Source organism: Vicia villosa, linkage group LG7, assembly GCF_029867415.1.
Source record: "Vicia villosa cultivar HV-30 ecotype Madison, WI linkage group LG7, Vvil1.0, whole genome shotgun sequence".
Lineage (NCBI taxonomy): Eukaryota > Viridiplantae > Streptophyta > Magnoliopsida > Fabales > Fabaceae > Vicia > Vicia villosa.
In genome coordinates this window covers 45,446,983-45,457,867 of record NC_081186.1, presented here as the reverse complement: position 1 = coordinate 45,457,867, position 10,885 = coordinate 45,446,983, and the positions used below count along the sequence as shown (strand labels likewise).

Here is a 10,885-nt window from a genome sequence, read left to right as displayed (position 1 = left end):
TTCTGTCCAGAAGAACTCAAGTTGCTGACTTCCCTCAGATGTTCAAGGAAGAACTATCAGAACCTGTGCAACTCTATCTGGAATCTTGTGTAAGAGACCAGTCAGAAGTTGACCCTGCCTGGATTCGTAGAAGAACTCTTCCATCTATGGATGAGTTAAAGAAAAAGGATAAGAAGAAAAAACAGAAGAAGCTGAAGAGAAAGGTTACTGATGAAGGTCCTGCCGCAAAGAAAGCCAAGAAGCAGAAGAAACCTTCAGGTATTGTTATTTCTGACTCTATACATGTTAATAGTTCTAAACAAATATCAACAGAGTATCTCAAAATACCTTGAACTTTTGAACAACTTTAGAAGCTAATAAAAGATATTGATACTGTAGACACCTCTAGTTTACATTCTTCCTCTGACCATCCACCTCAGAAAAGACTACCATCTTCTGAACTTCCATCTTCTTCCACCACTTCTAAAAGAAACCGTCCACTTCATTCTTAAACAGTTCTACACCCCCAACCACTAAATGTTATCTTTCCAAATATTCCATCAGAAAATATATTCTCCTCTAATCAACCGACCTCCTCTATTCCTAAACCAATTTCACCCATTGTTGATCCTTCATCACCATCCACTCTTTCTGACCCTCTTGTTTCTGTCATTGCATCTGACAATGAAGCAGAATCTTCACCCCTCCATCCTCTTCAAATATTTCTTTGTTTGATAGAGTTTCTGAACCATATTCTGTTTCCAATCCTTTTGATTCAAAAACCTTTCTCAGATATAACCCTCCTAAACCCTCTATTGATATGCGTTTTGAATTATTAAAGTATAAAGTCAGGTCAAGACTAGATTATCTGAAGGTTGCTCATGATTCCAAGCTGGATCATGTAGCTGCTGGAAAGCTTTGGAAAGCTTTTGGTGAGGATGTACAGGCTGAATTTCTGGATCTCCAGAAAGATTGTTTGGCTGCTGCTCCTGGTCCTGCTGGAATTGCTTTGGAGTATGGTGGAGGCCAGTATTATTATCCTATCACCAACTGGAAGCCTCTGGAGGAAAAGCCGTTTGTTGGTGACTTAGAAGAAGAAAATCCTCTGGCTATAGTTGTATGGAAGCCACATCCATACAAGGTTCTGACTGGAGATTTTCAGCTTCTATTCAACTGGTTCAGAGAGAATCCTCTGGAAGCTCATCCTGATTTGGTATATCCTGAAGTTGAGTATCCTCCAAAAGTTGAGATTCCTGTGTTTAAAGAGCAACCTGCTGAAGAAATTCTTGTTGAGGAAAATCAAGAAGATGCTCAAAGGGTTGAAGCTGATGCTGTTCATACTGTTCTAGAAGATAACCTTGTTGCTTCTTCTGCTGGTCCTTCTAATTCTGTTCTGATGAACACTCTGAAGGAACTCCAACAGAATCAGGCTACCTTGGCTAGTCATCTAGACAAGCAAGATGACGCCAACGAGGAATTCAGAACTTGGATGAAGAAACAAGAAGAAACCTCCAAGAAGCAAGCTGAAGACACTTCTGAGATTAAGAACCTTCTGGTCGCCTTAGCTTCTAAGTTTAGCCAGTCGTAGTCTGTCTTTTGTCTTAGCTAGTTTTGTTTCTTTTTGCATCTATTTTGTTTGCATCTGCTTGTGTTCTTCTTCTGATGAATCAATGAATATTATCTTTTCTCTCTTCATTTTATTATGTCTTTCATCTGAATCTTTTATACTTTTTGATGTTATGACAAAAAGAGGGAGAAGCGTGCTAATTGAATTGATTTATTATATCAGTTGCTGGGCTTAAGTCTCAATATTCCTAACTATTACATTGCAAGTTTTTCTGTCTTTGATAGTTTTGCAGGAATGTGATTCTCTGAACAAGCTCAATATGGAAAGAAGCAAAAGGGGAGAAGCAAGTATATAAAGAGAAGAAAATCTGAAGAGAAGCATCTCTTAAAGAGTTGAAGAAATCGAGCTCAATGTTCTGATACATCTCAAGCTCTTCTATGTTCTAATTCAAGAAGCTATGAATTTTTGATAGAAGCAAGCCTTCTTGATGCTCCAATAGAAGACTGAAGATAGAGCTCTGATACAAGTGATCTCAAAGAGAAATTCAAATCTCTGAAGCTGTCCAATGGAAGCTCTGAAGTGAAGCTCTGAATATTCTGAAGTTTAAAGTTCAACGTGAAAGTCTCAACTGAAATGAAAAAATACTCAGGGAAGTCTTTTATTTATAAATTCTTCTAGTATTAATTTCAGGGGGAGATTGTTAATCTCAGGGGGAGACATATTCACACACTCTGATTATATGCTTAATGCTATATCTGTGTATTGTCTTTTTCATCTAATATTCTGGATACAAATTCATATCAATTCTGTATGTTTTTGTCATCATCAAAAAGGGGGAGATTGTTAGAAAAAGAAATGTTCTGATCAATATTCTTAGTTTTGATGATAACATTATATATGAATTTTGTATAAGAGAATGTGGTACTCTAATCCTTCACATTTTCCATTTCAGGAAAAGTATAAAGAGTATGCACAAATCAGCGTTCAGAAGCACTGACCCAGAAGTTCTGGATGGCTTCATCATAACATGGTCTGGCAAGACATCAGAAGATGGTCCTGCAGAATCAGAACATGAACTGGAAAGCATCCGAAGATGGCAGTCAGAAGTAAAAGCTTTGAAGCTCTGATGGTATCACGCTCAAAGCACTTCAAAGTCTGAAGACAGAAGTTGCATCTTCACCAAAGCTGAAGACTCTGAAATTCAAACGTCTATTCATCACATTCTGAGTCCAGAAGAAAGTACAAGTACAAAAGGCTATAACGTCAAATATCTGACTGAGAAAAGGAACGTTAGAAGTTACAAAAGGCAAAGTCAGTAAAAGCAGTGAAAGCATGGCTCGAGGTAGTTGACAAAAGTGTGAAACATTAAATGCAACGTTGTACTATTCACGCAAAGCATTAAATGCTCCCAACAGTCATTTCCTCTCAAGCGCCTATATATAGAAGTTCCATTCAGAAGCAGCAAACAACACTCTTGCGCAAATTTACAGAAATGCTGTCAATTTGAAAAGCAAAAAGAACTTCATCTTCAACCTCACAACTTTGTAATACTTTAGTGAGTGTTAAGAACTAGAATTTAAGAGAAATATCACTTTGTGATTACAGCTTTATTAGAAGCAAGTTATACTATTGTAAACATTTATTTTTACATTGATTGTAAAAGGATTTCCTAGAGTGATAAAGTTGTGATCTGTAGACTCTAGAAGACTTAGAGGGCATCTAAGTGGAAAACTGTAATACGGTGGGAGAACTGACTTTTTGAAATGTGCGGATAGCAAGAGTCGCCACCGACTTTTATTTTATCCAATTTATAGAAAGGCTAAAAGAACAGAAAAAAACCTTTTTGAAAGAGATTTAGTTCGGGGGGTAAATTATACAAAGTGAGGGTGTAAGCACCCTTTGTATCCATGGTTATCCATGGGCTCTTAATTGCTTAGCTCATTTTCTTTGTTTGAAATGTTTAAAAAGTGTCGTGTGTGAATAATAAAACTTTTGTTAAGGACTTTAGCTTGTAAAATAAGTGTAGCCTTTTTGAAGGTTTTTGAAAAGATAGTGTAAAAGAAATTTTGAATTTAAACCAGAGCAAGCAATTAAAAGCAATTACCCTTAAGTTGAAAGTTTATGTTCTTTAAGACTTTAATGGGAAAGGGCTATCCATACCATAAAGAGGGCAGGTAGTCCTTTCATTGGATTTTAAAAAGGGTCATCGAAATTATCGTTCGCCGCAAGACTGTCCCTACCATAAAGAGGACAGGTAGTCTAAGGGAAGGATATACTAGTCATTTAGGCAACAGGCGAGGATACCTTAGCAATGGTGTTAGAACAAGATTTGTTCTGATCAATTATCTTAGTTTTGATGATAACAATAATATGAATTTTGCTTAAGATAATATGGTACTCTAATCCAATGCAATTTCCTTTTCAGGAAATATATAAAGAGTACGCATAATTCAGCGCTCAGAAGCTTTGTCTCAAAAGGTTCAGCATGCAACATCAGAACATGGTCTGGCAAGACATCAGAAGATGGTCGAAGCAGAATCAGAACATGGGTCTATGGAAGCATCAGAAGAACAAGAGAACAGAAGCACTGAAGTTCTGATGGTATCACGCTCAGAAGCACTTCAAGGTCAGAAGATCAGAAGATGCTATGCACCAAGCTGTTTGACTCTGATGATATTCAAACGTTGTATTCACAAACATCAGATCAGAAGGAAGTACAAGTGGCAAGCTACGCTGACTGACAAAAGGAACGTTAAAAGCTACTAAAGGCTACGTCAGTAGACACAGCGTGAACAAGGCTCGAGGTAGTTGACAAAAGCGTATAACATTAAATGCGATGCTGTACGGAACACGCAAAGCATTAAATGCACTCAACGGTCATCTTCTCCAACGCCTATAAATATGAAGTTCTGATGAGAAGCAAGGTTAACGATTCTTCACCAAAAACAACGAATATCAACTTGCTGAAACTCTGTTCAAATTCAAAGCTCAGAATCTTCATCTTCATCAAAGCTCACTACATTGCTGTTGTAATATATTAGTGAGATTAAGCTTAAACGTTAAGAGAAATATCACAGTTTGTGATTATCGCTTTTAAGAAGCAATTGTAATACTCTTAGAATTGATTACATTAAGTTGTAAGGAACTAGAGTGATCGTGTGGATCAGAATACTCTAGGAAGTCTTAGAGGTTATCTAAGCAGGTTGTAACTAGAGTGATCGTGTGGATCAGTATACTCTAGAAAAGTCTTAGAGGGTATCTAAGCAGTTGTTCCTGGAGTGATCAGTGTGTGATCAGAAGACTCTGGAAGACTTAGTTGCTGACTAAGTGGAGAACCATTGTAATCCGTGCGATTAGTGGATTAAATCCTTAGTTGAGGTAAATCATCTCTGCGGGGGTGGACTGGAGTAGTTTAGTTAACAACGAACCAGGATAAAAATAACTGTGCAATTTATTTTTATCTGTCAAGTTTTTAAAGCTACACTTATTCAAACCCCCCCTTTCTAAGTGTTTTTCTATCCTTCAAATGGGACAATCATCATTTACCGAGGCAACTTCGAGGGACAAAATTGATGATGATAATGAACTGAGGGCAACATTTTTTTTGCTTAGGTATCCTCGGAATCGAGGGACTTGACTATTTGATCGTAATTAAAGGCAGCAGGCAACAAGGCAACAGGCAACAAGGCAACAAGAGAGGTTACCCTAAAGATGTATGTGTGGCACATTCAGGGGATTAGATTCAGATATTTTATCTTGTATAAGTTAGTGATTCTAATTTAATTCATGGTTTTCACTCCCTAGGATTACTAACCATAACAATTAATATTACAGAAATTAAAGGCAGAAAAGATAAATTCCTACGCTATTACAATAAACACCTGTGGGTAGAAAATAAAAAAGGCAAAAAGAAAAAGAGAATTATTAATTTAAACTAATCAAACGGCTTGAGCCTTCATCGATCCATGATCAACCCTGAAAATTAAGAATGAAGAAGAGAAAAGTTAGTGCATGAAAGATCTACAAACCCTAATTGATTAAAACAAAACAGGTTTAAAGCAATCGGTTTGAACAAAATATGTAAAATAAATAATTTAATATTTTTTAAATAACCATTAAAGGTTAAGGAAATCGAATGTTCGATAAAATATAATAATTAAATAATTATTGGATTAAATCCTAATTAATTAATTAAAAGTATAGGCAAAAATATGAATTTTTAACATTTAAAAACAATTATCGACAGAATTATGGAAAAAGTCGAGTTTTCGATAAAAAATAAATTATTATCAAAAATAACATTTTTAGTAAATATAAAAAAATTTAGAGCAAATAATTAACAAACTAAAAAAATAAAAGAAAATAAATAAATAAATAAATAAAAGGATTATGTAATAAAAAAAAAGCAAAATTTGGGAAAACTTAGCTCTGATCAGGTGTGGCGCATGGCTGAGGGAGCATGGTACGTCTGCGTGTCCAGGTGCGTTGGATTTTAAGGGAGATCCATCCAAAGGCTAACACGCTGAGGGAATATCACAAGGGCGTGCGTCTTAACGCACCTGGTCCACCGGTTTAAAGAAAATCAGCGCGCGCTTTTCCACCAATGAGGGAGTGCCACGCTTCATCTTCTTCAACCTGCGTCCGTCGTTTTAGACCTGCGACGGCCTTTACCTACGGACAAGCTCCATAGCTATAGCCTGCAAATTACGAATAACACCAAAACACCACAAAAATATTTCGCGAGGCCATGAATGACTTCGTCTAGGCCTCACGAGTTCAGCCATGGCCCTTATTTGGCCTAATTTTTCCTGTACAAAAAAGCCCTAATTGAAACTAAAGAACTCTAACAATGGTGATCTACGGCAAACACGCACACGAATGCAATTAAACATCCAGAAGGTATCAGAACAACATTATGATCAGGAATATGCAATCTAATTTCACAAACAATGCAAGGATCAATGTAATCGAAACCAAAAAATTTGAGCACAAACCGTGAGGTATATGGCTCTATCCTTGACTTGTTGGTCGAGTGTGATGATTGATACATCTCCAGAATCGTCCAAGGAATGTACTGGAATCAATAAAACACCTTGAATTGGCTTGCAACTTGGAATCCGAGTTTGAATTTTCTTTGAAACATTAAGAGAGGTTTAGGGTTCTTGGAGGCCAGAAATTCGTCTCCTTGAGGTCTGCAAGGGTTATGTTCTTATAGTGGGATAAGTTAGGTCAACAAAACAAGAAAAAATCTCATTGAATCATTAATTTGCAAGCTTGGAAATTTGATTGGAAATATGACTTAAAAACTTCTAAATTTGGCCAATTTGATCCAATCTTCTTCCAATGAATTGGTGCACGAAATTTGATTGATTTTTGGAGTTAATGTTGATTGGATTTGATTAGAATAAGATCTCTAATTGAATATTTGAATTTCACATGATTTATATAAATTAATCATCACTTTTAAATGATTAAAAATTCATATAAAATCAAATAATATTAAAAAATTCGTGTAAATTAGATTTGAAGTCTTGGATAACTTGAGGATCAAGATTGGGCCAAAAAAGATTGGGTCCCTTTGCAAGAAAATTCATTTTGAAGCCTTTTGTTTCACATTTTTTCTCTTAAAATTGTCCAACTTTGACAAGGCATATTTCCCTCAATTTTTAAGATATGAAGGAGTTCTAAGACTTTTTGGAAACCTCAAGATGTCCTTTATAAACCACTTTGGAATCTTTTTTCCATTTGGAGATTTTATCTTGATGATATGAGCTTTGACAAAAAACTGCTTTTGGTTGACTTTCAAAAAGGACCTATAATCTTTTGGTTCATACCCCTCAAATGAAGCATTTCTAGCCTTGGCATGTGAGAGACAAAGTTGTAGAGAATTAAATTTTCTTCAAATTGAGCTTTGTATGGAAAATTTCTGATGTTCCATGTGAAAGTTATGGCTGGTCAAAGTTCAGCTGACTTTAGGTAAAAAAACCCTAATTTAGAAACTTTAGGTTTTGTTGATTTCTGAACTTTCCTTGATGAATCATGATCAATCCTTGATCAAATGATGAATGATACTTCAGAATAAAGATGTTGACCAAAAATCAAGAATTTTGACTATACTTTGACCACAGTTGACTTTTAGGTTAAATTAGTCGACTGTTAACTATCTGAGAAATTGACTATGCAATCTTTGGAATTGAAGCTTGAATTTTGTTATAGGGATAGTTTGAAACATCATAAGTCATATGAAAACCTTTGGAGACCTTGATTCATCAATTTTCTTGAAGGAATGCAAACCCCTAGTTCAGGAGGTCTTTGATAAGGAGAGTGTGCCTTAGGTTAACCCTTGAGCCTTGAATCATTGTATGAGTTTGAAACTGAAATGAGATGGGCAAATTTTGGGGTATGACAAAAACCATTGTAATCAGTTTGATTAGTGGATTAAATCCTCAGCTGAGGTAAATTACCTTGTCAGGGGTGGACTGGAGTAGTTTTGTTAACAACGAACCAAGATAAAAATAATTGTGTTCTTTGTTTTTATCTACCATTTTGAGAAGTTACACTTATTCAATCCCCCCTTTCTAAGTGTTTTTCACTCCTTCACCATTGGCTCCACCATGATTTTCCTTCACTGATTAGGTTCTTGATCTCTCCTTCCTCAAACTCTTCCAAAAGATAAAGGTTTACTCTGAGAGGAGTCACCTTGATCGAAAAGTATCACTCAATCTCAAAACTAGTTTGAATATTGTATGGCATGCATGGATGATGAACTCTCCCAACAAAAACCTTCTTATATCTATTCAATCCTCTTCCTTAGCTTCATATTGAACTCGATTATTAACGGACTCCAAATCACTTCCTTTCTTTAAATCTCTGTTTAAAATAGTATCAACGAAAGATTTTGAGCCCGTCGAAGGAACTTCGCTACCCTAGGTTGAATTCCTCTTCCTCTTTTTCCTATCGATTCAGAGTTGATGGAAACCCCCCGCCTTTTCTTCCATCTCCTTCACTTCTATTAAATCTTGGAAGATTCGCGTGAATCTTCTTTCCATTGATGATGATATTTTCCAGTTTAACTACTAATAGCCTCGCGTCCTCTCCTAACCTGAACCTGGAGAATCCGAATATCTTCCCCATTTTGTTCCTCTTAGAAGGAATAACCACCTCCATGATATCTCCTATGCATCCGAACAGATTGTATATATCCACCTCTTTAGTCCTATCCAGTATTTCTGAAAAGAACACTGAAAATTTTTCGCCTTCTTTCATTCCGTGCGTCAAACTTCCTTCCAGGAAAACATTCCATCTTGCCACCAGATTTCTAAATCCTTTCCGCTTTACCCTGTTCCATTCCATGTTGAAGGTAGAACCACCTAAAAACCATCGGATAAAAAAGAAAAAGAAAATACAAAAGTTAGAGAGAAGTTGGACTCTCTCTGCTCTGGGCTATCTAAAATCACTCTTTATTTACTTTGTTGGATATCAGTTCCTCGACTCCACAACAATTTATTTACTTGTAAATTAATATTGGCTATATTAACTTTTAAATCAAAATCAATTCAAACACTTTTCACAAAAAGTGGTAAAATAAAATGTCCAATAAAATCCCACTTAATAAAATATTGTAATAATAAAATATTTAAAAAATAAAAACAAAAAATTATTTTTATTAATTTATAATTTTTTTTTTTTGTATTAAAGGGTAACGAACGATATAAAATAATGAGATTTAACTAACTAATTTTTTACATTTCATTCTCCAGAACCACATGAGAGGGAGACATCACATGTCAACCGAAAATCTTAAGGTGATAGGTAAATGACTCATCTCTCTTATAAATTCAAGTATTCAACATTCAACTCATTCATAAGCAATATGAAACTTTAACTATTCACACTTGCACTCAACATGATGGTAGTGTAGGAATAGATAATAAACTTTAGCATCCCTACTCAATTTCAGAAAATCTAAAATAATTTAATTTGTTATCAAAATAAAATTATCACAAATACATCATAAAATACATTACTATCTCACATAATCCATAAACTCATAAAAGACATATCTAAGTCATTAAGGATAATACCTATAAATCGCAAAAAGTACACAAACTAATACAAATACTTATAATGCATAGAAGCTAATCTTGATCAAAACGCCACTAATATTCTTAATGCATGAATCACTGACCGCAGGGAAACCCAGTCCCGGTTGAATTAAGGGCACTTAGGCTTGTTTCCATGAGTGGTCATACCAGTGTAACACGTTCCACACAATTCTCTGTTACCATAAGTACCTGGAGGAACACACTTGCATCTTAAACAACATGTTCCACAAGCTCTCATGCAAACGTTTTTCCTTGAATGCATACTGCACCTCACACTGCACATTGATCTACAGTCTTTAAACCAAAAAAAAAAAAAAGTGAGAAATAATAGATGATAGAGAAGTGTGATAAATCATGAAGTGAAGAAATTAAGCAGATTGAAATCATACCAACAAATAACAAAAGCCTTCTATTGGGTCCTTTTACCACCTTCAACAGAAAATAACCTAAGGTTAGAATATAAAATTTTATTAAATGGTTAATGTATTGAGATTTATATATAGACCAGATACATTGATAATCTAATAAATTTAAAAAATATTTTTTTTTAAGAAGACATGCAACCTCAAAATCAGTAATTTGGTCTTGATTGTGGACACTAGAATCAGCAAATGATACCTGCAAATTAAGCTCAAAGCCTCAACAAATGCAATTTTTATTAATTCAAAAAATATAGAGCAAGTGATTAAATGTTTTGGAGCACTTTACCTTAGCCATGCAGAACAACAATGCAGTTATCATAAGCAAAAATGTCAAACACATCCTATTTTTCTCCATCTCGAAAGTAACACTATCAATATTATGTTATGTTAAGGAACAAAGACATGGTTTTATATTAGTGATTCTGTTGTTGAAAGTACCATAATACCCTATTTCTATTTGTCATTGTTTAGACTTTAGAGAGCTTCTTGGGATTTGTAAGCTAAAAGATGTAATCTAGTCATCTAGCAAAAGTGCTTTGATTGTGGTGATTTTCTGTTTTCTATTCCCATTTTACCCTCTTATGTTTTCATGCAATTTAGCTATGATGTTAATATGATTGATGTTGGTTGCATATTGGACCAAATGATGAAGGGATGGGGTCAGGTGAGTAATTCAGCTCTGTCATATCTCATACGGGGCAGCTTCTCCTTCCTCGTATGGTCTCAACTTTCATGGCTTGACATGGCATTGATTAATGCTAGCTGTATAGTGAATGACAGAGAGATTCTTTCATTTGTTTTTGATAATTTTG

The 10,885-nt window shown here is 35.1% G+C and overlaps 1 protein-coding gene across 1 annotated transcript; it reads right to left on the bottom strand.

The window, feature by feature from the left end:
- Positions 1 to 9,500: 9,500 nt before the first annotated feature.
- Positions 9,501 to 10,509, bottom strand: LOC131617172 (gibberellin-regulated protein 11-like). The gene is made up of 4 exons (XM_058888521.1): positions 10,360 to 10,509; positions 10,216 to 10,269; positions 10,041 to 10,080; positions 9,501 to 9,945 (listed from the first exon to the last, which is right to left on the bottom strand). The coding sequence occupies exons 1-4, from the start codon at positions 10,426 to 10,428 to the stop codon at positions 9,761 to 9,763; spliced, it is 348 nt and encodes a 115-aa protein (XP_058744504.1). The 5' UTR covers positions 10,429 to 10,509; the 3' UTR covers positions 9,501 to 9,760.
- Positions 10,510 to 10,885: the final 376 nt, after the last annotated feature.

What these genes read in the sequence shown, in the direction of transcription:
- LOC131617172 (XM_058888521.1), bottom strand. Translation starts at nt 10,428, where the DNA reads ATGGAGAAAAATAGGATGTGTTTGACATTTTTGCTTATGATAACTGCA. An exon ending in ACCAAATTACTGATTTTGAG is followed by an intron (nt 10,081 to 10,215) that starts GTTGCATGTCTT and finishes TTTCTGTTGAAG; the next exon opens with GTGGTAAAAGGACCCAATAG. An exon ending in AAGGCTTTTGTTATTTGTTG is followed by an intron (nt 9,946 to 10,040) that starts GTATGATTTCAA and finishes TTTGGTTTAAAG; the next exon opens with ACTGTAGATCAATGTGCAGT.